Source organism: Melozone crissalis, unplaced genomic scaffold, assembly GCF_028551555.1.
Source record: "Melozone crissalis strain CALT ecotype California unplaced genomic scaffold, PUWL_Pcris_2 ptg000018l_1, whole genome shotgun sequence".
Lineage (NCBI taxonomy): Eukaryota > Metazoa > Chordata > Aves > Passeriformes > Passerellidae > Melozone > Melozone crissalis.
Window position 1 is genome coordinate 3,220,745 of NW_026535796.1, and position 24,832 is coordinate 3,245,576.

General features: G+C 62.9%; 4 protein-coding genes across 6 annotated transcripts; 2 read left to right on the plus strand and 2 right to left on the minus strand.

Moving 5' to 3' along the window:
• Window positions 1–133: 133 nt before the first annotated feature.
• On the minus strand, window positions 134–7,747 carry PATL1 (PAT1 homolog 1, processing body mRNA decay factor). Of its 3 annotated transcripts, none has more exons than XM_054275990.1 (19): window positions 7,697–7,747; window positions 7,108–7,219; window positions 6,812–7,023; window positions 6,655–6,729; window positions 5,903–6,097; window positions 5,713–5,814; window positions 5,451–5,540; window positions 5,105–5,316; window positions 4,943–5,032; window positions 4,630–4,813; window positions 3,533–3,656; window positions 3,347–3,444; window positions 3,204–3,263; window positions 2,948–3,096; window positions 2,466–2,625; window positions 2,158–2,307; window positions 1,684–1,775; window positions 1,391–1,540; window positions 134–1,212 (listed from the first exon to the last, which is right to left on the minus strand). In XM_054275990.1, exons 1-19 carry the CDS (start codon window positions 7,709–7,711, stop codon window positions 1,191–1,193), a joined length of 2,292 nt encoding a protein of 763 aa, XP_054131965.1. In that variant the 5' UTR covers window positions 7,712–7,747; the 3' UTR covers window positions 134–1,190. The 3 variants fall into 3 exon arrangements, with proteins under 3 accessions (XP_054131965.1, XP_054131964.1, XP_054131966.1); XM_054275989.1 differs by having other exon boundaries at window positions 6,655–6,732; XM_054275991.1 differs by lacking the exon at window positions 134–1,212 and having other exon boundaries at window positions 1,387–1,540; window positions 6,655–6,732.
• Window positions 7,748–8,734: 987 nt separating this feature from the next.
• Window positions 8,735–14,383, plus strand: STX3 (syntaxin 3). The gene is made up of 11 exons (XM_054275608.1): window positions 8,735–8,883; window positions 10,262–10,339; window positions 10,418–10,517; window positions 10,612–10,686; window positions 10,805–10,872; window positions 11,348–11,456; window positions 11,611–11,684; window positions 11,777–11,911; window positions 13,204–13,314; window positions 13,768–13,875; window positions 14,296–14,383. Exons 1-10 carry the CDS (start codon window positions 8,854–8,856, stop codon window positions 13,855–13,857), a joined length of 870 nt encoding a protein of 289 aa, XP_054131583.1. The 5' UTR covers window positions 8,735–8,853; the 3' UTR covers window positions 13,858–13,875; window positions 14,296–14,383.
• A 2,935-nt stretch (window positions 14,384–17,318) lies between these two features.
• MRPL16 (mitochondrial ribosomal protein L16) lies at window positions 17,319–18,590 on the minus strand. Its single transcript, XM_054275609.1, has 4 exons — window positions 18,518–18,590; window positions 18,196–18,261; window positions 17,943–18,091; window positions 17,319–17,851 (listed from the first exon to the last, which is right to left on the minus strand). Exons 1-4 carry the CDS (start codon window positions 18,558–18,560, stop codon window positions 17,366–17,368), a joined length of 744 nt encoding a protein of 247 aa, XP_054131584.1. The 5' UTR covers window positions 18,561–18,590; the 3' UTR covers window positions 17,319–17,365.
• A 3,634-nt stretch (window positions 18,591–22,224) lies between these two features.
• LOC128936852 (membrane-spanning 4-domains subfamily A member 12-like) lies at window positions 22,225–24,623 on the plus strand. The gene is given in 8 exon segments (XM_054276102.1): window positions 22,225–22,331; window positions 22,333–22,438; window positions 22,636–22,755; window positions 23,079–23,135; window positions 23,245–23,376; window positions 23,706–23,819; window positions 23,903–23,986; window positions 24,211–24,623. Coding segments are annotated over 8 exon segments (741 nt in total). The 3' UTR covers window positions 24,232–24,623.
• The last annotated feature ends 209 nt before the right edge of the window (window positions 24,624–24,832 follow it).

Below are 24,832 nucleotides of genomic sequence, written 5' to 3' on the forward strand. Positions count from 1 at the left end.
CCTGCCCGCTGCCCACGGAGGAACTCCTGGGGTTCGAGGGTTCAAGACCAGCCAGGGGACAGAGCGGGGACACCGCGGGGACACGGCTGGGTCGCGCAGGGGGTGGCAGGGCCCAGAGAAGGAGAGGCCAGGCTGGCAGCCGTATACAATTCATCTTTATTTACAATACCCTATAAAAATGTAAATTTAGAAACTTTATTCTCATTAACCAGAACCGAAAACTGGGAGGGATGGGGAAGGAAAGAAAAAACAAACAAAAAAATTACTGCAAGCAAATGAAATAAGAAAAAAAGCAAAAAAGAGGGGGAAAAACCAAAAAAAAAAAAAAAAAAAGAAAAAAAACCAAACAAAAAAGCAGGGAAAAAAGCAATAAAATAAAATAAAAATCATAAATGAACTTTCCACTTGATCTGTCAGAGAAAAAGGACAGGGAAAGGGCTGGGAGCACAGGAAGGGGCTGGTTAACGCCAGGAGGAATTCTGGGGTGTAAAATCCCTACATGTGCAAATCTCTTGGTTTTTTTTTTTTTCTTTTTAAAAGCAAAAAAAAAAAAAAAAAAAAAAAAAAAAAAAAAATTTAAATTTATCCCCCAACCACCACCACCACCTTCCCGAGGAGCAGCACAGCTGAAGCCACCCGGATCTGATCCGGAGGGGACAGAGACCCGGCTGTGCCCCCCACCCCGGAGCTGCTGGGCTGATCCCGGGGGGAGGGAAGGAGCCGAATTTTGGGAAGACGAGGCGAGTGTGCGAAATAAGTGTGTGAAGTGTGGGAAAGGGCAGGAAGCAGAGCTCAGTGCTTGTGGGAAGGGCTGCAGAAGGAGCAGGGAATGAGCGGAGAACCCCTGGCCGTGGATGTGGAGCGAGGGGCTCCCCGCTCCCCGGGATCCTCAGTAGTGTGTGTGGGTGTGGGGGTGTGTGTGTGTGTTTGGGGGGAAGCAGCAGTTTCTGGGGGTGCAGAGGGAGTCGTGGGGAAATTGGGAGCAGCAGGGAAAGGCAGCACTTTGTGGGAAAGGGGGGAGCAGCCAAACATCCCCCTCTTCCTGCTGATCCAGGGATTGGGAGGCGGATGCGCCCCATGTGCCAGGCCAGGCGTCGGGGGAGGTGTGGGGTGAACCGTGTGCCCTCCATCCTTCCTTCCTTCCATCCTTCCTCTGGAACATTCCAGTGGTGGCGAGGAGCCACGGAGATCTACCGGATCCCCTGCACTAAGCTGGAAGCAGGGAACATGAGTGGTGGGATCAGAGGGAGGCAGCAATTCCCTTCTCCCCAAGCTGCTCCTCCCCACTCCAATCCCTCTCCAGCTGCACCCCCACCTCAGGTTTCCCCCTTCTCCCAGTCCCCTGGTGGCACAGGGCCACATTCCCATGGAATAGAAGGCTGGCACTCACTGCAATTTCGTCTCCAGCAGGTTCAGCTTCTGCTGGTCAACGTAGCGAGAGAAGAGGGAGATCAGGTTGGAGGGGATGGACACGGGCTTTGCCAAGGCTCCCTGAGGGATCCGCAGCAGCTCCCGGGTCGCCATCAGCATCAGCTCCGTCCTGCCGGGAAAACGGGAGGGAGGAGGGAGCAGTGAGAGGTGTGGGGGCTCCAGGAGCATGGAGGGTGCCTTTGCCACCCCAAGGGGCTTGGGAATGTGGTGACAGTCCAGGCAGGAGCATCCCAGCCCGGGACAGGGAGTTACCATTGGTTGTCCTGCATCAGCTCTGTGTTTGTGTCCGAGCTCTGCAATTCCTCCCCTCGGCTCAAGACCAGGTACAGCAGGGACAGACCAAACTGTGGGGACAGGGAGGGGATCTGTCACCTCCAAGCATTCCTTGAGAGAACCAGGGAATCCCCAACGCTTCCCAACCCTTCTGGCATTAGCAGGAAGATCCCTGCCTGCCTTTGCAGGAGGAGGAAGAAAGGACCACAGAGCACTCCCAGCCCAGGAGGGATTTACTGGAGCAACATTCCCACCCCAAATTCCAGGACTGGAGCATGGAGCACAGCAGGACAGACCCAGAAGCTGCTGCCAGGCTGAAGCAGAGCCCGGGGCCACCCCAGACCGTTAATTAATGCGCCAGACACCCTCATTAACTACCAAGGAGAACACCCCAGTGCTGAGAGGCTGCTGGAGCAATTCCCAAGGCTGGGAAGGGGCGGGAATGAGGAGCACCTTGTTTTGGAGCACAGCAGTGAGGTGCAGGTTGGTGGGAGCGGCGGCGCTCTGAGGTAGGTTGGTGAGCTGCTGCACAAGGCTGGTGACTGTTCCCAAGGGAAGGTGGTAGAGGACGTGGGAAAAGGGCCTCAAGAGGCAGGGAAGCACCTGTGGAGAAAGGAACACAATTGGGAGCTGCTCACCTTTCCCTGTGCCTGGCTGGAATTGCAAACAGCTTCTCTCTCCAAACCTCTGGCACCCTCCTAGGAAAGGCAGGAATGCCACCCTGAAGACACACAGAGCCCTCCCAGCCTCTGGAAGCTCACCTCATCCTGAGCATCCTTCTTGATGAGGAAGGGCAGGTTCCTGGCCGTGGCCATGAGCACGTCGGCCGCTTGCTCTGGAGCCAGGAAGGGCAGGATCCGGGCCACCAGGCGCTTTCCTTTCCGGATGCACATGATCTGCATGAAGTGGTCATCGCTCGGCCTGAGCAGAGAGGGAGGGAGAAAGGTGTCAACCCTCACCTGGGAGCATCCCAGGGCTATCCCATGGCTGGATCTGCCCCAGCACCAGGTGGAAAACACACCCATGCCTGAAAAAACATCTCTGAGGTGGGAAAAACTACATGGGAAAGATATCCCTAATCCTCAACTCCGCCAGAGGGAGAGGATGGAAGTTGTAACTTTGTAACCACAGTGAGGGCAAAATGGCTAAAAAAGGTTACTTCATCCTCCTGCAGAGCCAAACAGATCCATGGAAAACTGGTTTCAGTGATCCCAGAGTGCTGGAGCTCCCAAATCCCGCTCACCTGTCCTGCCCAGGTGCCTTCCCCCTCAGATTGTCGTACATGTCACAGATCTTCTGCTTCCTCTCCTCCATCAGGGCTGGCCGCTCCCCTTCCAGGCTCAGGAGGTAGCGGCGCTCGTAGTCCTCCACGTCCAGGAGGAGGCTGTACGTCTGCAGGAAGCATGGATCACTCAAGGAACCATGGAATGGGTGGGGCTGGCCCACTTTTGATCCCACCATGGACCTCTGAGAGTCGGGACGATCCCCCTTAAACTCACCTTCTCAATGGTGACGAGCGTCTGTCGCCTCTTATCCCGAACCTGCTTCTCCTTCGTCTCCTGACAGGGATAGAAGAGGGAATCAGGGCTGTGGGAAGCAGCCACAGGGCTGTTGGAAGGGAGGAAGGCCAGGAGGAACTCACATCATCCTCGCTGCGGGACGTCACCACGGCGTCGATCATCTTCCGGGGGTTGTTGACACTGGAGACGGTGAGCTTTCCCAGCGAGCCCTCAAACTGCACTGCAGGAAGGAGAGAGCAAGGAAGCCAAGGGATGAGTTCCCTCAATCCCTGGGTAAAAGGAGCCCTGGGGCTGCTGGAGGGCTTTACCTGGCTTGTAGGTGTGCTCCAGCTTGGCCACCTGAGGGGTGATGAGTTTAGTGCGCTCCTTCTTGGGGCCGTCACCGTGCACTTCCTCGGCTGCTGCCAACTTCTCCAGCTTCTGGAAGTAATTCTGAGGCAGGGAGAGGAAATGTTGAGTGCCTTCTCCCAAAAAACCATTGGCAATCTCCCTGTCCTCAGCTCCATCATCTTCTCAACATCATCATTTAAGCCACAGCTGAGTCCCTCCTCCTCTCCCATCCCTCAGGATGACAGAGGTCAAGGCTCCTCCTCAGCCCTCTCTCACGACAATGACAAATCCATTCTCCTTGTGAGGTTCCCAGTCCTTTCCAGCACATCCCAGTTAGCCTGCCTTGCTCCACTGGCACCATGCCAGGACCTCCCCACCCCATCCACCCCGTTTTGCAATGGCAGAGCTTTGCTGACTCACATCCTGCACCAGTTCCTCTTCTCTACTGGGACCAGCTCACCCACAGATCCCAAAAAAACTCTGCCGGCTCAGGAGAGGCGCCAGAGCTCTCCCACCCCATTCAGTCTCCCAATGTCCATCCCAGACATTTCCTTCTCTCCCTGGGGATCCTCAAACAGTTCACCTTGCTCCGTCTGCTCCAAGTCTGACTTTTCCCAGCACTGTCTGACATTCCCTATTCCTGAAATGGAAAAAAGCAGGAGCAATCCCTCCCTATCCACCTTCTCCACTGCACTGCTTGGACTCCCACAGGGTTCCCCATCACCATTCCCAGTCAGACCAGAGTCAGCCTTTCCCTGACAAGGATCTCTCTTGAGTTTTCCATTTAGCATCTCCTTCGTCTCATTCCAGGGGTTTTATCCTGGATCTGTCACACTTCCAATGGAGAGGAGCTGCTTTCCTGTTCTCCCAGACCTATGAAACCGGTGCACCCCAACATCTCACTCCTGGAATCTCAGCCAAAAAGGAGTCGGCTCATCCCAGGGATGCTGATCCCACCCTGTCCCTCCGCCTTCCTCTTCCAGGGAGGAAAACAACCCACTGCACTTCCTCCTGGATTGACATTCCCTTCCCACCCAATCTCCAATGGCCAGGGGGAAGGTGCTGCCCCGAGTACCTGATAATAATAATCATCCAGGTAGGGATCAGTGCTCTGCAGCTGCATCATCTGGATCTTGGACACCCAGTCCTTCTCCCGCTGCAGCATGAGGTTGGCGTAGGGATCCTTACGGATCTGCTCCTGATGGTTGCTCCGGTGGCCCCCTCGGTCCCCCCCGGAGCCGTTGAGGCTCCGGTGCTGGCTGGCAGGAGAAGAAGGGCACCCGTGAGCACACCGGAGCTACAGGAAGGGACAGAGAGGGGGGACAGGTGACCCCGGAAGCAGGACACGTCCCCGTGCCGCGCGGCCCCGGCCCCGTGCCCGCACTCACTTGCGGTTCTGCTGCTGCCGCTGGTGCAGGAGCCGCCGGTGCTGCGGGTGCAGGTGGGTCGTGTCCGGCCGGAACATCTGGGGCTGAGGCCTGGGGAGGGCGGGAACGGTCAGGGAGGGACGCAGGGAGTGGCTGGGACGCCGGGACAGGGACAGCACCGACCTCAGGTTCTGCAGGTGGGATCCGGGGCCCGGAGGGTGCGGCAGCTGCGAGGGGGGCGGGGCGGGGGGAGCCCCGAAAAAGGCACGGAACCCTCCGGCCGGGGACATCATCTGCCCAACTCTGCCCTGCAGCAGCTTGGGGTTCACCGAGGGCAGCGGGCTCCCCACCAGCCCGGACACGCGGGCAAACTGGCTGGGGGACATTCGGCCGGCCTGCGGGGCACAGAGGACACCTGGAGTCAGCCAGGCAGGAAAAGGATCTGGGATGGCCGGCAAGAGGCACGGAGCACCAGGTCCCGGAGCCACGCAGAGAGATAGGTGGGATAAAGCACAGGAAGGAGCTTTACCTGGGCTCCTCCGAGCAGCTGGGCTCTCTGCAGGTGTGTGAGGACGGGAGAGACGCTGTGGGGGAACGGGTGGCCCAGGAGGGAGGAATTCTGGGGAAAGAGTTGGGAAAAGGGACCCCAGTCACAGACCACGACTGACAGATGGGACAAACCCCAGGATGGCCAAGCTCCATGGGGTGGGGATGAGCCACAGGAACACAGGGAGGTTTTGGAAGGGCTGGTCATCAATCCCCAAAGAGATGGAGGAGGGAAAGCTGGATACCGGAACATTGCAGAGCTGGTTGGGGGACATCCTCTCTCCATAGGGAGCGGGATAACGCTGCTGCATGGTAGCTCGGATGTGGACAGGCTTGGGACACAGGATCTGGGGGGAGACAAGCGGCACAGTCACTCCCCCTGGGAAGCAGCTCGCACCCTTGGGAGCAGTGGGAAGCTGGGAAGCGAGGAGATACCTGCTGGTTGAAGTTGGGGATGGCGGCCTGTTTGGGGGGGGTGCCGATGGGAATGGCCCGGACAGGGGGGCTCCCGATGATGGGGGAGGAGGAGCGCCGGGGCAGCGCCCGCTCCGAGGGATCCCGCTCCTCATCCCGAGCCTGCGGAGGCCGCTGGGGCAGGGCATAGTCCAGCACGGACACCGCGGGCATCTCCTGCAGGACAACGGGAGGGACACCCCTGTGGAGCCACAGGCTGGGACAGATGAGGGTCAGTGTCCCCCCTTCCCCCTGTCAGCTCTCCACCCCCACTGTGCTTCCCTGGGATCTCCACACAAGGCTGGGCGCTCCCGGAGCACCCAGACTGCCGAGCGCATCCCGTCTGGGATAACAGGGCGTGGGGAGGGAATGCTGGGTCACCTCCCAGCCCGGCAGAGCCAGCAGAGGGTTGGACACGCAGCACTTCAAAGCATGACTCTTAATGAAACCACAACAACACAAAAATCCTCTGCCTCCAGGCATCAACATTCCCAAATCCTGCCGGGAGCCCTGAAATCCCTCAGACATCACCAGGCATCCCAGAACAGCCGAACTCCATCATCCCAGCCCTCCAGGGTCTGAGGGGGGACAGCTCTGAGGGTCCCCCACAAGCCACAGACACAGAGAAGGGAAGCAGGACACTCCACGATCCCAGGACCAGTCTATCCCACCCAGCTGGCTGCCACAGGCGTTTGGGACCAGCAGGGAAGAGCCCCCTGCCCCCAGCACCCTACCTGAGTGAGGAGCGGCCCCCGGATGCGCCGCAGCACGGCTGAGCTGTCCCAGATGCTGGAATTGAGCCCTCCAGGCTGCTGCAGAGCACAGGGAGAGTCAGAACAGCGCTGTGGGATCCATCCCCACATCCCCCCAGATCCCCCAGCCCGCTCCCACCTGCGGGGGATCCCTGGTGTGCACGGCCTGCATGATGGCCGGGTCCTCCAGCTCGCTGTCGATGACGAGGCGCGTCAGCCGCTCGGCCAGCGCGTCCTCGGGGTCGCCCAGGACGTCCCCGTCGTTGCCAACGGGACCGTCGGGTTCCCGGCTCGACCCGGCCTTGTCCTCCAGCTCCGCCAGCCGCTCGTGGGCCTCCTGCCAGTCGTCATCTGCGAGGGGGCACATGGTGAGGGCCGTGGGCAGGGGGCACCTGCGGGGTCAGGGAGCTCTGGGGGTGACACTCGGGGTCTCACCGACGGCACCGGCCCCGAAGGTGTCATCGTTGAACTGGTCGATGTCTTCATCCTCCTCCCCCAGGGCCTGGAAGGCATCTTCATCCTCGTCCAGCGGGCAATCCTCCAGGGACTGGGACAGCCAGGAACGGGGTCAGCCCCACTGGACCTCCCTGATGACCTCCCAACCCATTATACCTATACAATACATCCCCTCAAACAGCGATACCCCCCCCCAGCCCCATTATCCACCCCTGGGAATCCCCCCAACCCATTATTCCTATGCAGTGACTCCCCCAAGCCATTACATCACCCCAATGACCCTCCACACCTAGAGAGTGACCCCTCCCGTTATACGCTCCCCCAGCCCGTTCCAGGTCCCCAGTGTCCCCCAGACTCCTTGTGCCACCCTGGAGCCCCCTCCCAGCCCCTCAGACCCCCTCAGTGGCCGCCCTCCCCAACTCATTTCACTTCCCCCGCCCCAGCCCGTTATGCCCCCCCCACCCCGTTACACCGCCCCGGTGCCGTCCCGGCAGGATTCTCCCGCAGGCCCCGCGGGGCCCCGCCCGCCCCGGCCCCCCCCGGCCCCTCCCGGCCCCTCCCTGCTCACCGGGTACCGGAACATGGCGGCGCCGGCGCCCCCCGCCCGCAGGCTCCGCGCCGCCCGACCAGGCCTCGGGCCCCGCCGCGCATGCGCCACCGCGGGCGCAGCCGCATGACGTCATCCGCCGCCACCGCCCCGTGTCCCACCCGCCCGGTGCGCGCGTGGGGGCGGGACCGCCAAAGACCACGCCCAATATAGACCACGCCCACCCGTGTATATTTCTTAAAGGGGCAGCGTCCCTTTTTCTCCCGCTCACAGCGGTGACGCCCGTATGGCCCCGCCCGCAGCCGTGACCCCCAGTGTCACCCCATCCACAGCCAATGCCACCCCGTCCACAGCCAATGCCACCCCGTCCACAGCCGCAGCACTGCCCGCCCAGCCCTGTCCCCAGCTGTGTCCCATCCCCAGCCATGTCCCCCACCCGTGTCCCCTGTCCCCAGCCGTGTCGGGACTCCTGTCCCCAGGCACGACCCTCAGTTGTGTCCCCTAACTGCAGCCATGTCCCCAAGCCGTCCCCTGTGCCGACTCATGCCCAGCCGCGTCCCCCAGCCGTGTCCCGAATCCACAGCTGCGTCCCCAGATGTGACTCCTATCCACAGCCCCGTCCCCCTAAGCCGTGTGCCCCGAACCCAGCCATGTCCCCAGCTGTGACCCACACCCACAGCCGTGTCCCCAGCCGCGTCCCCAGCCGTGCTCCCTCTCCCCAGCCGTGTTTCCAGCCGTGTTCCGTGTCCCCAGCCATGCTCCCGCGGCAGCCACACGTGGCAGGGGGTGACACGTCCTCACCGTGTGACCCCCGAGGGGGACCAGCTTCCTCATGGCCTCCACACCCACACCCCAGCCCACCTCCGTCACCTCCCGGGGGGCCCGGGGGCCGCCCCCAGTCGCCGCCCGCAGCGGCGCCGCTGTCCCCGCGTGTCCCAGGTGAAGGGGCGGCTCCAGCTCGTCCCTCCCTCCCTCGGCGCCTTCCCCGCGCCCGTCACTGGGGATTAGCGCAGGGACAGCCCCGGGCTTGGCCACAGGCACAGGGGACAGGGCCACCCGGCACCTCGCCTGGATGTAGGAGGCCCGGCCGAGCGGCGAGGAGCGAGGGTGACACCGCCCATCCCTGCGCTGGGCGAGCACGGGGACCCCCCCGCGCCCCCCCAGCCGCCGGGGGCACCATGAAGGACCGGCTGGAGCAGCTCAAGGCGGTGAGGGACCCCAGGGGGGGCAGGGCACAGGGGACACCCCCAGGGGGACCCTCAGGAAAAGGGTGGCACCGGGATGGGGGTCCCCGAGACCCCACCCCATGGTGGGCCGGGGCATCGCGGGGAGAGGGGGCCCCAAAAACCGGGTCTGGGGTGGGTGGGGACATCACGGGGTGGATGTCACCGAAATGCCACCCCACGATGCTGGGGGTGTCATGGGGATGGGGGAGCTCAGGCCCCATTCCGTGGTGGGCTGGGGTCTCAGGGACACCCCAGTCCATGGTGGGTGGGTGGGGACACCACGGGGGGATGGCACCGAGACCCCACCCCGGTGTGCGTGGGGTGTCACGGTGGTGACCCTATGGCAGGTGGGGGACCCTGAGCCTGCCTCCAACGGGGGTCTCGGCTGGGAGGGGCTGGGGTGCCATCCCTGAGAGGTTTGGGGGCACAGTGGGTGTTTTGGGGTGACATGACCTCCTCAGCCGAGTCCTGTCCCCCCACACTATGGGGCGCACCCCCTGGCCTGTGTGGGGTGTCCATCCCACGGGGATGGTGGTGGATTTGGGGTGCCCACACCCCACTGTGCCCCCCACACTTCCCCACCGTGCGCCCCACACGTCCCCGTGTTCCCGCCACCATTGCCGCTTCCTTCTCCCTTTTCCCGCTCCGCCTGGGGCCCCACTTCCCCCCGGGCACTCCTGGGGGGCTCCCCCTGCTCCCCACGGGCCGTGGGGGTCCCAGCAGGCCCCCAGCTCCGGGCCGGGCCCCTGGGCATGGCAGGGAGGCTTGGCAGGGATTTACCGGGATTATGGAGCCAGTAGATAAAGCCTTCGGGGGGAGTGAAGGGATTAATTTTATTTTTACTCCAGCAGCAGGAGGAGGGGGGTGAGGGGTCCCAGCCTGGGGTCTGTCCCCGTCTCCAGGACACCCCAACAACACCCCCGGGGTGCTGGTGGAGCTGAGGGGGCGAGGGGAGGCAGAAGGGCTGAGGCTGAGTTTTGGGAAGGGCTGGATTTGGGAGCACACGGGTGGGGGCCTGGGCACCACACCAGGGTGAGGGGCAGCAGCCACCTTCGTGCCCCCCAGGACTGCCCCAGAGCTGCCATGGGGCCACGGTTTGGGACATAAACCCTGTCCTGTCCCCATGCCATCGCTGTCCCCGTTCCCTCCCTCTGGCCGAGCCCAGCAATCCCTTAATTCCCAGCCACGTGTGGCCAGATGTGAGCTGGGCTCGGCCCCCCCTGCTCTCCCCCGCTGCAGATGTCCCCCCCTGTGCCACCACAACCCCATGGCTGCTCCCCCCGTGCCCCTGTCACCCCCGGGGGTGATCTGGGGGTGCTGGCAGGGCACAGGGTCCCCCCTGAGCGCTGTGTCCCTACAGAAGCAGGATGCAGACGATGAGGAGGAGCTGGAGATCGCTGTGGACAACACGGCCTTCATGGATGAGTTCTTCTCGGAGGTGAGGGAGGGCTGGGAGCGGGGCTGGGGGGTGTAGGGCTGCCTCCTAACCCCCCAAAATCCTCCCGGGTGTGCCCAGATTGAGGAGACCCGGCAGAACATCGACAAGATCTCGGAGAACGTGGAGGAAGCCAAGAAGCTCTACAGCATCATCCTCTCAGCCCCCATCCCAGAGCAGAGTGAGTGCTGTCACAGTGTCCCCACGGCCTCCCCTGGCCACAGGGACCCTCCCTGGGGACATCCCCACGGTGGCTCACACCCGTGATCCCGCAGAGACCAAAGATGACCTGGAGCAGCTGACGACAGACATCAAGAAAATGGCCAACAGCGTCCGTAACAAGCTGAAGAGTGAGTGGCCCTGTCCCCACCACCGTGTCACGGGTGTCCCTGTCCCCCTGGCACTCTGGGACCATGGGGGCTGGCAGTGGGAAAGGTTCCTGGTGGGCTGAGGTCTGTCTCTCTCCAGGCATGGAGAGGAACATCGAGCAGGACGAGGCACGATCCTCCGCTGACCTCCGGATACGCAAGTCCCAGGTGAGCTCCATCCAGTGTCCCCAGGTCCCACCCTGTCCCCTGCGGGCTGGGGATGGGGCATATCCAGGGGTCCCCAACAGCACTCAGTGATGCCAGCCTTTGTGTCCCTCTGCCCTGTCCCCAACCCTCTGTCCTGTCACCCTGTGCTGAGACATGCCACATCCAGGGTCCCCTGGTCTCATGCCACTGTCCCCACTCCCAGCGCATTTTCCTGTCCATGCTGGGACCAGGAACACGCCATGCCCGGAGTGTCACTGATGTGACTTCCCATCCCCACCTCAGCCCCTCATCTTGTCCCCTGGGCAGTGTCACACCTCTGTCCTTGCTCCTGTCCCCTGTGAGACATATCCATGGGGATATGCCATGCCTGGGGTGTTCCATATCCCCGTCCCCAGGACCAGGTCCAGTCCCTCAGTGTCACACCATGCCCTGGGTGTCCCTGTCCCCACCCTCACGCCCCTGTCCCTGTCCCCAGCACTCGGTGCTGTCCCGCAAGTTCGTGGATGTCATGACCAAGTACAATGAGGCGCAGGTGGATTTCCGGGAGCGGAGCAAGGGCCGGATCCAGCGCCAACTGGAAATCAGTGAGCGACCCCGGCATCAAACCCCACCTCCTCCTAGAGTGGGAGGAGCCAAACCACACAGGCCCCTCCCATTTGACCAAGTTTAGTCAAGTGGGAGGAGCCAGACCATACAGACCCCGCCCCTTATTTCCCACCTCTCCCCACGTGCCCGCAGCCGGCAAGAACACCACGGACGAGGAGCTGGAGGAGATGCTGGAGAGTGGGAACCCCTCCATCTTCACCTCGGGGGTGAGCCCTGACGTGGGGGACACCAGGGGACGCGGGGGGTTGTCCCAGGGCCAGGCCTCCCCATTGACATGTCCCTGTCCCTGTCCCTGCAGATCATGGACTCGCAGATCTCGAAGCAGGCGCTGAGCGAGATCGAGGGGCGGCACAAGGACATCGTGCGCCTGGAGAGCAGCATCAAGGAGCTCCACGACATGTTCGTGGACATCGCCATGCTGGTGGAGAACCAGGTACGGGGACATGCAGGGGCCTGGCCATGGGGACACGGGGACATGCAGGGACCCAGCCGTGGGGACACAGGGACATGCAGGGACCTGGCCGTGGGGACATCGGGACACAGGGACATGCAGGGACCCGGCCGTGGGGACACAGGGACATGCAGGGACCTGGCCACTGGGACATGGGGACATGCAATGATCCAGCCATGGAGACACAGGGACATGCAGGGACCTGGGTATGGAGACACAGGGACACGCAGGGACCTGGCCATGGGGACACAGAGATGAACAGGGGCCTGTGGGCAGTGTGAACAGGGACCTGGCCATGGGGACCCAGAGACAGGCAGCAACCTCACCGTGGGGACACAGGGACACACAGCAACCCGGCCGTGGGGACACGGGGACAAGCGGAGACCTGGACATAGGGTCACAGGGACAGGCAGCAACCTGGCCACAGGGACACAGGAATACACAGTGACCCGGGTGTGGGGACACAGGGACAGGCAGGGACCTGGCCAGGGGGACACAGGGACGGGCAGGGACCTGGCTGTGGGGACATGGGGACAAGTGAAGACCTGGGCATGGGGTCACAGGGACAGGCAGGGACCTGGGTATGGGGGCACAGAGATGAGCAGGGACCTGTGGGCAGTGTGAACAGGGACCTGAGCATGGGGACAAGCAGGAACCTGGGAATGGGGTCACAGGGATGACCCCGTTGTGTATGGGGACATGGATGTGAGCCATGAGGGATTTGGGCACAGGGTCACAGGGACACACAGGGACCTGTGCACAGGGTGACCAGGGACAAGCAGGGACCCGAGTGGGGGGTCACAGGGACCTGCACAGGACCATGGAGTGGCCCAGGGACCCGCACAGGGGGGTCCAGGCATGGAGCAATATGGGCTGGGGTGTGACCACTGCACGTGTTCCCATGGAGCCACCCACCACCCCGTGGTGGCCTGGAGGGGACACAGCAGTGTCCCCCAGCCTGCGGTGGTGCTGTCCCCTCTCTCAGCCCCTCTCTGTCCCCCATGCCACGCGAGGAACCGCTGTGTGCCCCGGGGATGGGTGAGTACCTGTGTGTGTGTGCCTGCCACGTGCTGTGGGGCTGCGTCACCGTGTCCCCACCGTGTCCCCACCGTGTCACCTGTCCCTTCTCCCCCAGGGTGGGCTGCTGGATAACGCAGAGCCGAGCATGTGGAGCAGAGCACAGAGACAATCCAGTGCCAGGTGGGTGGGTGCCAGCACCCCGGGGTGCTCTCAGTGTCCCCCCCTCTCTCTGTGTCCCCCCGGGTGCTCCGTAGGGAGCCATGATCGACCGCATAGAGAACAACATGGACCAGTCCGTGGGATTTGTGGAACGGGCCGTGGCTGACACCAAAAAGGCTGTGAAGTACCAAAGTGAGGCCAGGAGGGTGAGACAGACCGACAGCCCCTTGTCCCCTGCATAGCCCCCAGTGTCCCCTCTGTAGCCCCCAGCATCCCTGAGGTACCCTCACTGTTGTCCCCTCTGGCCCTCATTGTGCCTTCACATCCCAGTGTTCCCAGCATCCCCCATACCCTCCAGCAGCCCTGAGACCCCTTTATTTCCCTCAGTCACCTCCTGTCCCCCTCAGCCACCCCTCTTATCCCCCAGCTGACCCCAACAACTCCCACCTGCCCCCAGTGACTCCATGGGAGGAGCTGTGTCCCTCTGTCCCTCTCTGTCCCACTGCCCCTCTGAGCCCCCTCCCACCCTCAGGTGCGATGAGCTGGTGAGGACTCGGCCCCACCTGCCCCATCCCCAGGGCTCTGCAGCACCTCGGTGCCCCCGTGTCCCCCCACACGGGACAGGTGTCACCACCCCCAACTCGCCCCTGTTCCCCCAGAAGCTGCTGGCTTTGGTGGCAGTGGCCATGCTCTTGCTGGGGACAGTTGCCCTCATCATTGGACTCTCGGTGGGGCTGAACGTGAAATAGCCCCTGGGGCGGGGGTCTGTAAGTGTTGGGGGGCAGGGGACCCCCACTGCGGGGACACAGAGCCCTGGGGGATCCCAGTGCCATCTCCTGCTTTGGGGGCTCCAGTGCTTTGGGATTTGGGGTTGGGGGCGCTGCCTTCTGGCTTTGGTGATCTCGGGTCTGCGGTGCTGGGGGTGTCCTGTGAGGGTCTGCAATGTTTGGGGTCTCTGGGGTCTGTGTTTTTTGGGGTCTGCAGTGCTCAGGTGTCTGTGATGCTCAGGGATCTCTGGTGCTCAGGGCTCTGTGCTGTTTGGGGTCTGCAGTGCTTGAGGGTCTGTGTTCTTTGGGGATCCGTGTTGCTCCAGGCTCTGGATTTTGTCTCCTCCCCACCATCCCCGCTCCCCCCTTCCTGCTGCAGTCCCCGTTCCCTTTCCTCCAGCTCCCCTTTCCCTCCTCCAGACGCTCCCGACCGTCCCGGCGGTGTCACCTCCCGGCGGGATCCTCCCCGGCTCTGATCCTGGACCCCTCCTCTCCCTGCTCCTCCCGGACCTGCTGCTCCCAGCCCTCCGTGTCCCGGCTCCCGCCGCCGGCTCCAGCACCGCCGCCTTTCCCGCCCGTCCTGCTTTCCCTGGGATCTGCCCCTCATGTCCGCACGGAAGGGGACAGGATTCCGTCCTTGGGGACGCGGCGAGGGGTGACAAGGACACAAATCCGAGAGCCGGACGCTCACCCGCGCGGGCATCCCGGTGGAATGAGGGCGGGAATGGGGACAGGACACGGGGTTTGGTGGCACCAGCGTGGATTGTTGTCACCGCGCTGTGGCAGACGGAGCTGTCCCCGCCCCCTCCTGGCTTTGATGTTTGGCGGGAGGATGTGTTATCACGGATATTTAACTCCCGCTGTAATAAAATCCCGCCGATCCCGCCCTGCGCCTCCTCTCCCTGCTGGCTGCGGGAGCACCCAAAGCCCGGCCCGGCTCCGGCTCGGCTCCCGGGGACCTGGGGGCTGCACCGGCCCCGCTTCCCGGTGCTGTAGGACACGAGGAGGAGGCGCGGGGCTGGGGACACCTCCAGCTCCGGGCCCTGGCCACACTGTCCCCCCCCCACCCCCCCAAGTTTTTGGGTAAGTCACGGTGTTTGGTCACCTGTCCCAGAGCACGCTGGCACTGTCACCTCCCTGTGCCACAGAGAACCAGCTCACACCTGCCCTGCACCCTCCCCAGCCCCTGTCCTTGTCCTTTGCCCTGTCTCTGCCCTTTCTCCCTTCTGCCCAGCCCATATCCTTGTTGTCCCCCTCCCCAGCCCCATCCTTATCCCCTGTCCTCCTCCCCAGCCCGTTTCCTGTCCCTGTCCCCCCCCCAGCCGTGTCCCTGCCTCACATTCCCTGTGTCCCCGAGCAGAAGAAGATCATGATCATGTTGTGCTGCATCATCCTCGCCATCATCCTGGCATCCAGCATCGGGAGCATCTTCGCCTGAGCCCCCCACCCGCTGCCCTCCAGGTGACAGGGACAGGGCTGGGGGTGGCACGGGGGGTCCCTGGCACCCCCCCAATCCCAGGGAATGGGTTCGGGCCTCGCCAGGGTTGGATTCACCTGGGGATGCACTGGGAACCATGTCCCCTTCCTGAGTGTCATCTCACCCTCCTCCCTGTCACAGGTGGCCTTTCCCCCTCCTGCCCCCCTGCCCGGATGATCCACGGGAGAGACCCCGGCCCAGCCCCGATCCCCGAGGACATCCCACGTGTCCCTGGAGGAGTGGAGCCCATCCTCTGCACTCCCTGCTGCCCTCCCAGCACCCCCCTTCTCCTCCTGCTCCTCCTCTCGGGTGACAGTCGGTGGCCGCTGTGACAAGCAGCCCCTCCTGGTGGCACGGAGCGGCCGGAGGGGCCGTGTCCCTCGCGGGGGGGGACACAGGGCTCTGCCTTGCCGGGGCGGCCGGAGGAGCCTCTCCCTGTGCTTGGAGCTCCTTGGATGTGCAGCCACCCATGCTGGAGCCTTCCTCCTCAATAAAGAGCTCACCCACACTCTGCCTCCTGGCTGTGACCTGATCCGTGGGTCCCTCAGGATGCTCCCAGCCCTGAAATCCACTTCAGGATAGAGCCTCATGCTTCAAACCCTGATCCATTTATCCTCCAAACCCCACCTTGGGATAAAGATCCTCATGCTTCAAACCCTGATCCATGGATCCCCCAGGATGCTCCCAGCCCTAAATTCCACTTCAGGATAGAGAGCCTCGTGCTCCAAACCCCAATCCATTTATCCCCCAGCTCCATGCTTCCAGCTCCAAACCCTGATCCATGGGTCCCTCAGGATGCTCCCAGCCCTAAAATCCACTTCAGGATTGAGCCTTGTGCTTCAAACCCCAATCCATTTATCCCCCAGCTCCATGCTTCCAGCTCCAAACTCCACCTTGGGATAAAGACCCTCATCCCCCAAACCCTGATCCATGGATCCCTCAGGATGCTCCCAGCACTAAATTCCACTTCAGGATAGAGAGCCTCGTGCTTCAAACCCTGATCCATGAGTCCTTCAGGATGCTCCCAGCCCTAAAATCCACTTCAGGATAAAGATCCTCATCCCCCAAACCCTGATCCATGGGTGCCTCAGGATGTTCCCAGCCCTAAAATCCACTTCAGGATAGAGAGCCTCGTGCTCCAAACCCCAATCCATTTATCCTCTAAACAGCTCCCTGCTTCCAGCTCCAAACCCCACCTTGGGATAAAGATCCTCATCCCCCAAACCCTGATCTGTGGGTCCCTCAGGATGTTCCCAGCCCTAAAATCCACTTCAGGATAGAGCCTCATGCTTCAAACCCTGATCCATGGGTCCCTCAGGATACTCCCAGCCCTAAAATCCACTTCAGGACAGAGAGCCCTGAAGTGGATTTTAGGGCTGGGAGTTTGAAGCCCAGTGCCTCAAACCCCAATCCATTTTTCTCCCAAACAACTCCACCTCTTCAGCTCCAAATCCCACCTTGGGATAAAGATCCTCATCCCCCAAACCCTGATCTGTGGGTCCCTCAGGATGTTCCCAGCCCTAAATTCCACTTCAGGATAGAGAGCCTCATGCTTCAAACCCTGATCCATGGGTCCTTCAGGATGCTCCCAGCCCTAAAATCCACTTTTCAGGCTAGAGAGCCATGTTGTTCAAACCGCAATCCATTTATCCCCCAGCTCCACATTCCCAGCTCCAAACCCCACCTTGGGATAAAGATCCTCATCCCCCAAACCCTCATCCATGGGTCCCTCAGGATGCTTTCAGCCCTAAAATCCACTTCAGGATAGAGAGCCTCATGCTTCAAACCCTGATCCATTTATCCCCCAAACAGCTCCACACTTCCAGCTCCAAACCCTGAACCATGGATCCTTCAGGATGCTACCAGCCTTAAAATTCACTTTTCAGGATAGAGAGCCTCGTGCTTCAAACCCCGATCCATTTATCCCCCAGCCCCTGCGTTCCCAGTTCCAAAACCCACTCCAGGCTCTTGTGGAAACGTTTAATCCCAAAAGGAATCCCATCCAGCCCCTCCTCACACTCTGTGCTTCAGGAAAAACTTGCCCCAGTAGCGTCCCTTGAGCTTCAGGTCGTAGGGGCTCAGGTACTTCCTCATGCCCAGCATGTTGGAGGTCACCACCCGCTCGAAAGTCCAGGGGTTTTGGTTGTCCAGCCTCCTCTGCTCCTCCTCCCGCCGCATCTCCTGGAGGCTCTCCCGGCTGACGGCCACGGCCGGGAAGGGCAATTTGTGCGCCACGCGGTCGAGGAAGGGCCGCACCTCCTCGAACTCGCAGCGCCCGCCCACCTCCACCACCAGCCGGCCGCTCTTCACCGCCGTCACGAAGCGGTCGATGGGGCCCTTCCCGCCGCCCATGCGGTGCCCCAGGCTCTTCCTCGTCACCGACTTGTAGGGGGCGGGCACTCGCCACACGGCGAACATGGATTTGGGGTCGATGCTGCGCCCGATGGTCAGGCGGATCATCTCGAAGTGGCCCCAGTGCAGGTACCCCCCGCCCAAAGCCTGTGGGGGGACACGGTGCGACAGCTCAGCAACACGCAATCCCGGCATCTGGAACGCACCCCCGCTCCGTTCCGTGCCTGTTCCCGCTCACCAGGATCCCGTACTGCCCCTCCGTGAAGTCGGTGGCCACCTGGGACGGGCCGCGGATGTCACGGAGCCGCCGCGGCTCCCGCCGGACCTTGGGCACGGCCGGCACCTTGTCTATGAACTTCAGCTTCGGCTTCTCGGGGATGGTGATCCCTGCCGGGGAACACCGGGATCAGCATCCCCGGGATCTCCAGGAACACACCGGGGAGTGCCCCCGCCTCCCCTTGCGGGGATCTCCCGCCGTCCGTCCCCCTCACCGCTGTAATCCGGGGGCAGCCTCCACTTCTTCAGCCCCGCACGGGGAACCGCGACGCCGCCGGGACCTGCGGGACAGAGCGGGAGGTCTCGGGCACGGGCAGGAGGAGAGGGGAGACCCTGCGGGGCCTCTCCTTCCCGCTCTCAGGCCACCACAGCCCAGCCGGGAGTGCCACCAAGCCCTCGGTACCTCCCCGGTGTCAGCCCTTCCACGTCCCGCCTGAGCCCCCCCACCAGCCTCAGGCGCCCAGGAAGGTCTCCCCGGCCTCTGAACCCCCTACAAGGCACGGGCGGCCCCTCGGAGCGCGGCCGAGCCCCCCTGACCTCCCCCGGCCCGGAGCAGCCCCGGGAGCCGCCATCGCCACATCGCCGGGACACGCCGGAAGTGCCGCAAGGGCGCCGCCATTGGTCCGTCCTCAAACATGCCCCGCCCGCCGTCCGCCCAGGAAACGCGGCGGGAACATTAGTTCCGCATGGAAACGCGGCGCATCCCGTTTCCAACCCCGTACCGGGCGGGGGTCACCTGCTGGCGACACCCCCGAGGGTCCCGAGGGAGGTGATGGAAGTGGCCTGGATGTGCTCCCAGCCCTTGTGCTGAGCTGGTGTGCTGGGTTTATGGGGATAGGTTTCATATTCTTCCCAGCAGCTGGCACGGCGCTGGGTTTGGATTCGGGATGGGCGATCTGCGGCCGTGACGTCACAAAAGGGGTGAGCGCTGGGGCGAGGCGTGGCTGTGATGTCACACAGGTGTCCCCCCCCCGCAGCACTGTGACATCAGCACGGTGTCTCTACAGGACAAGTGCCACCACCCCTGGCTCCCAGTGCGGCCACGATGGGACACGGATGAAGCCATGAGTTTCCTGCTCCCCTCGCTCGTCCTGCTGGTGGCCGGTACGGCCGTCCTGCTGGCCGCCCGCATTTGGAAGGCGCGGAAGCGCCTCGGGAGCCGGGCCGGGGCGTCGCGGTGCTGCCGAGCGGCCCCGGGGGCTCCCGGTGCCCCCCGGGCTGAGGAGCCCCCTGCGCACGGCCCGGCTTCCCCGCAGAGCCCCCTGTACATCCCCTGCGGCTGCGGCCCCTGCTGCACCCCCTGCGCGACAGCGGCGCGGGAGCTGCAGGACCTGGTGACGCCGCTGTGGCCCGAGGTGTCCTTCCCGCGGGACGCGGAGATGTGGCAGCTGTCGTGGGAGGATCTGGAGCAGCTGCTGGAGCAAGGCCGCCTGCCCTGCTGCGCCTCCTGCAGCTCCTCCGGGAGCCTCCATCCTCCCCACGGCCCGGCTGGAGAAGGTGCCGTGGACACCTCCGGGAGCCTCCATCCTTCCCACGGCCCGGCTGGAGAAGGCGCCGTGGACACATCGGGCTGCTCCCTCACAGCCGCGGGCATGAGGAGCAGCCGCTCGGCCCTGAGGATGCACGTGGCCAGGAAGAGCCTGGAAGTGAAGCTGAGAGCGCAGCCCCCGGCAGTGCGGCGGTCCCAGGAGCGGCTGGGGCAGGGGGAAGCGTCATCCCCTTCCTCCGAGAGCCTGCCCGGCTCCGAGAGCCCCGGCGGGAGCTGCCAGAGCCCGGACGCCGAGGAGGCCTCGGGCAGGTCCTGCAGCTCGGCCGGCTCCGCGGACATCAGCGGGGCCCGCTCGGCCCTGTGGATGCACGTGGCCAAGAAGAGCCTGGAAGTGAAGCTGGGAGCGCGGCCTGCCCCCGTGAGGAGCTCCCAGCGGCGGGCGGCACAGCAGGAAGCGGCCCGGCGGCCCTGGAGCCCGGCCCGCAGCGCTGCAGGGCGGCCCAGCCGCTCCGAGTCGGAGAAGATCCTCCAGAGGCAACGGGAACTGGAGTTCCCCCACCTCCAGGGGGCTCCCACAGGCAGGATAAGGCCCCTGCTGGCAGCTCAGATGCTCCTGAGGATGCTCTGTTATAAATAAATCCGCATTTCCCCACAGCACCGAGTTTAGGATGGGATGGGGGGTAGGCCCACACAGTTTGTGGTGACTGGGAATGGGGCTGGGCCCAGCCTCATCCCCAATGGCACAGCTGTGAGCAGCACTGACTGCAATGAGCCAAGGAGTGCCCAAGGCACTGAGCAACCACAAAGGGAGCAGAGGGCACACAGGTGCAGGGCATCAACAGGAGGGGATAAAAGGCTGGGCTGTAGAACAGGGAGGGCAGATGCCTGCAGCTTTCTGAGGTGAGAGGTGTTGCTCTGTGTGGGTTGAAGCCCGCTGAAATTGTGTGGTATACTCTGTGTGGCCATCTCACTGTCACAAGAGGGTTCCTTCCTTCCCAGTAGCTGGCTTTGGATTCAGGATGGGAATGCTGAGGATCACACATGGGTGCTTTGGCTGCTGCTGAGCAGGGCTTGCTCTCCTCACAGAGTTTCCTGCTGGGGAAGGTGGGAAGAGTGTCCAGGATCAAATCCCTGGGAGACTCTGGAAACGAGCCCCAGGTGGGTGCAAGGGGGCAGACCTGTCCCACCCAGCTTGCCCTGTGGCCAGCACCCTCCTCCCAGCTGTTAAAGCCATTGCTGGGGCTGGTTTTCCATCCCCGTTCCCATGGAGGCTCCCAGGGGAATGCGCTTTGTGCTCTTTCTTGCAGGCCCGGCCCTGCACGGGGTGCTCTGGGTGAGGGGGTGTTTGGGGGTGTCCCTGGCTGCCCTCCCTAGAGAGAAGGACCATGGGGGTCCCCAAATCCCTGTCACAGCCCTGTGTGCTTGCCGTGCCAATCTCTGTCACCAGTGGCCACATGTGGCTCTCAGTGCCGGCCGGTGTCCTGGGGTCTGCGCTGGCAGGGATGGGACAGGGATGGTGACACCACCCAGAGGTGACAGGGATGGGGACTGCCCTGCAGGTGAGGAATGGGGACACCGTGTGTGTCCCTGATGGGTGTAGGGTGACAGTGAGGGGACCCTCTCAGCCCTGTCACCCTGCTCTGAGCTGGGTGACACCCCCAGCCCCAATTCCACTTCTTCCTACAGCATCCAGCACAGGAATGTCCTGCACTTGGCCAGAGGGCTCCTGGCTGTGGCAGCTGGCCCTTCTCCCTGCCTGTGGAATGTTCCTGCCCCAGGGAAATGATGATCCCTCCCAGAGCCCTGGATTCCTCTCAGGATCCCCAGCTCTGAGCCTCCCCATGATGGGATCTCTCCATGAGGGATTCCAAGCAGGGGGTGTGGTATTGTCTGGATCAGGATGGGAGACAGGGGTGTCCTCCATGAATTTGGGGGTGCAGGGTGCTATCGTGTGCCCCTCTCATTCCTAGGGTCTTCATTATTCCCTGATTTCAGGCTTAATCCTCTGCCTGGAGCTCTTTGCTCCCTCTCCTCGGGGCTGGATGCCCTAAAAATGGGGAGTGAAGACAGTTTGGGGGGAAAGTGTGGGGGACCCCCTGTACTTCTCCCCTCCTGCAACAGGGGTTCGGGACATTCAGGCCCACCCCTTCCTGGGGAAGGAGATGCAGGGGAAATCAGGAAATCACGCCTGGGCAGTGCCCAGCTCCGTCCTGGTGCCGCCCCTGCCCCCGCCCGTGCCCCCGCTCTGCGGGGAGGAGCCGCAGGAGCCTAATGGCCCTTGATGGATTTTTCTTCCAGGAATTCGCTGCGGGGTGGTTTTGAATTTTTTTTTGTTCTTTTCTTTTTTTTTGCTTCTCATTTTTTTTCTCCTTTTTTTAGTTTTTTCCCCTTTCTGCGCTCCTGTAAACACGGCGTGGAGCTGGAAGGAGCGGGAATGAGGGGGGGACACGCAGCTTGCGGGGGGCTTTCGGGGGAGGGCTGGCACCCCGATTTCCTTAACTCCCTCGAGTGAGGGTTTGGGATGAGCAGCTCCTCCCGGGGGGGGGAACACGGTGTCCTGGAGCCCTGCCCGGAATGGGGGGCCAACACTGGGAATTGCCCCGCAGAGCCAGGGGACCCCGCGGAGCATCTTCCCACCCCATGGAGCATCATCCCACTCCACGCAGCCCCACTTCCCGCCCCTCCCCGGGTTTTGGGGGGCTGTCCCCTCCATCCCCCCGTGTCCCCCGTGGGCTGGGCGGTGCCCCGGGGGGGGATGCCGCAGCCGCTGACGTCACGGTCCTCAGCCAATGGGCGCGGGCTGTGGCGGGGTGGGGCGGGGGCGGCCCCGGTGGGGACCGGGGCTGCTCCGGGGGGTCCCGGTGCCCCCCGCTCTCCTCATGCAGGGCATGGGGAGCCTCCGGCTGGGCAGCCGCGCCGTCATGTACACGGCGGAGACCCTGCCCAAGGGCAAGAACCGCGTCATGGGGGTGAGTTTGGGGGGGTCGGGGGGAGAAACGCTTGGAAAATCCCCCCCCAGCCCCTTCCCGGGGGGTTCCTGCTGGTCCCTCGGGGAGTGCTGTGTCTCTGGAGAGGCGCTGGGATTAAGGCATCCCCCATCCCCAGAGTGGCTCTGTGGGCAGGGGGGGTTGAGTTGACCCCATTCCCACCCACCCCGCTCTTCCAGACCATCCAGATTATGATGGGATTCCTGCACATCGGCTTCGGGATCGTCCTGACCACGCTCACCAATGTCTACACCTCTGTCTTCGTCATCGGAGAGATCCCTTTCCTGGGCGGCGTGTCGGTGTGTGCCGGGGGCTGGGAAGGGATTCCCACCGGGAAAAGAATGCCTGGGGGGGTGGGATGCCCACCGGGAAGGGAATCTCACCCGGGAACAATGCCCACAAGGAAGGGAATCCTGCTGGGGGGATGGCAGCAGGTGGGACACCCGTTGGAAGGCATGCCCACCGGGAGTGATGCACCTGCGGCTCCCGAGGCTTCGGCAGCTGGAGAACAAGGGCAGGGGGGTCACTGTGTCCCCTATGCCCCGTTAGTGCCACCTCTGGGCAGGTGTGGGGTGCCTGGGGTGCCCTCAGGGCCAGCTGAGCCCTGTCTCTCCTGCTGCAGTTCATCATCTCCGGGTGCCTCTCCATCGGCGCCGAGAAGAGCCCCACGGAATGCGCGGTGAGTTTTCCCGGGAGCACAACAGGAGTGATCCCATGGGGTGGGCGGAGTGTCCCTCTGGGGTTTTAGGGGGATCTGCCACCCCCTCAAGCCCCCTGGGTGCCTGCAGGTGAAGGGCAGCCAGACCATGAACGTCATCAGTGCCATCTTCGCCCTGCTGGGAATCGTGGCCTTCATCGTGGACCTCAACCTCAACGGGCTCTACCGCTCCAGCCTCAACCCCTGCAGCTATCTCATCCTGGTAAAATCCCACTTGCCGCAATTCCTGCCCCTGGGAATCCCCCTGGGACCTTTTCTCCAGCCCTCCAGGGGTGTGGTGTCCTCTCCCAAATCCCTGCTGGGGTGGTGGTTTCTCCTCTGTCGGCGCGACCTATTTTCGGCTGGTACCTCGGGAGATGAGTCACCCCTGGAAGCATCCACGAGCCATAAAAACGGCGGCATGGAGGGCTTGGAGCGAGACCTTGGAGCTGGGCAGGCACAGGGAGGGGAAGGGCGAGCCACTGTGTGGGATTCATCCTCCTGGGCGCTGCTGGGGATGGGGGGACTGATGGGGTTTTCCCTATCCTGGAGCTCGCAGGGAATGGGATTTCCATCGTGCTGCTCATCTTCACCATCCTGGAATTCTGCATCGCCGTGGCCACCGCCAACTTCTGGTGCCGGGCCACCCGCCTCAGCTCCAACGAGGTAAGGTGAGGGGGTGCCAGGGACGGGTCCCAAAAGCTGCACCCCATGATCCCAGTGTTTCCCATAATCCCGGTGTTTCCCAGGCCATGCTGATCGTCCCCAGTGCCACCCGTGTGGATCTGGCCGTGCCACCGGCGGAGCTGCCTCAGCCTCCCAGCTACAGCGAGGTAATCCAGGGAATAGCCTGGATAAAGGGGTGGAATCAGCATTGGGATGGCTCCTGGGATGACAGTTTTCTCCCTGGGGAAACATCCCACCCCAATCCCCAGGGAGCACCCTGGAGCATCCATCCCTCTGCTCTGGGAATGGGGAGGAGATCCCAAACCCCCATGGGTGGTGGGTCCCCCCAAATCCTGCCCCCTTCCCAAAACACCTGCTGGTCTCTTTGCAGCTGGCTGCTCCTGAAGTCTGACACGGAGGTTGTTGGAATGGGATCCTGCCTCCATTGCTCCTAAATCCCAGGGCTACAGCATCCTCCTCCCACTGTGCTGCTGGCTGGGAAGTGCTGGTCCCCCCCAAAAGCCAGGGACGCCCTGAAATTCCCTGCCCCTCTGCCCCTGGGCCTGGCCTGAGGGGCTCCAATGCTGGCTGCTGTGGGAAGGGGCTTCTCCAAGGGGGGAAATCTTGGGCAATTCCTGCCTGTAAATCCCTGGTGGGATGCTGGGGTTCACTCGTGTTGGGGTTCAGGAATTCCTGGTGGTTTGGAGTGACCCCGATGTGTGCCGGGAGTCGGGTGGGTCACCGGAGCATCTACCTCGGCTCGTCCCCTGTTGGCTTCATCTTCTCTTGGGAATAAACGCTCTCTCCGGGCTTGTGTCTCCTGAATTTGGGAATTTTCAGTATGGGAGCTACCCTTCCCCCTCACAGAGCTGCTGCCCCTCAGGACACAGGCTCATCCTGCCTGATTTAGGGATACTTGCTCTCTCTCCTGAGGGAATTCTGTTCCCCTGAATTCCTGGTACCTGCTGGCTTTCCAGGAGGGGAATTCTGCTCCCCTAAACCCCTGGCACCCG

What these genes read in the sequence shown, in the direction of transcription:
- PATL1 (XM_054275989.1), bottom strand. An exon ending in ACACCAGGGATCCCCCGCAG is followed by an intron (nt 6,733 to 6,811) that starts GTGGGAGCGGGC and finishes TGTGCTCTGCAG; the next exon opens with CAGCCTGGAGGGCTCAATTC. An exon ending in TGGATGATTATTATTATCAG is followed by an intron (nt 3,657 to 4,629) that starts GTACTCGGGGCA and finishes TCCCTGCCTCAG; the next exon opens with AATTACTTCCAGAAGCTGGA.
- STX3 (XM_054275608.1), top strand. Translation starts at nt 8,854, where the DNA reads ATGAAGGACCGGCTGGAGCAGCTCAAGGCG. An exon ending in AGCCCCCATCCCAGAGCAGA is followed by an intron (nt 10,518 to 10,611) that starts GTGAGTGCTGTC and finishes GTGATCCCGCAG; the next exon opens with AGACCAAAGATGACCTGGAG. An exon ending in CGTCCGTAACAAGCTGAAGA is followed by an intron (nt 10,687 to 10,804) that starts GTGAGTGGCCCT and finishes GTCTCTCTCCAG; the next exon opens with GCATGGAGAGGAACATCGAG.
- MRPL16 (XM_054275609.1), bottom strand. Translation starts at nt 18,560, where the DNA reads ATGTGGCGATGGCGGCTCCCGGGGCTGCTCCGGGCCGGGGGAG. An exon ending in GCTGCTCCGGGCCGGGGGAG is followed by an intron (nt 18,262 to 18,517) that starts GTCAGGGGGGCT and finishes TCTGTCCCGCAG; the next exon opens with GTCCCGGCGGCGTCGCGGTT. An exon ending in GCTGCCCCCGGATTACAGCG is followed by an intron (nt 18,092 to 18,195) that starts GTGAGGGGGACG and finishes GTTCCCCGGCAG; the next exon opens with GGATCACCATCCCCGAGAAG.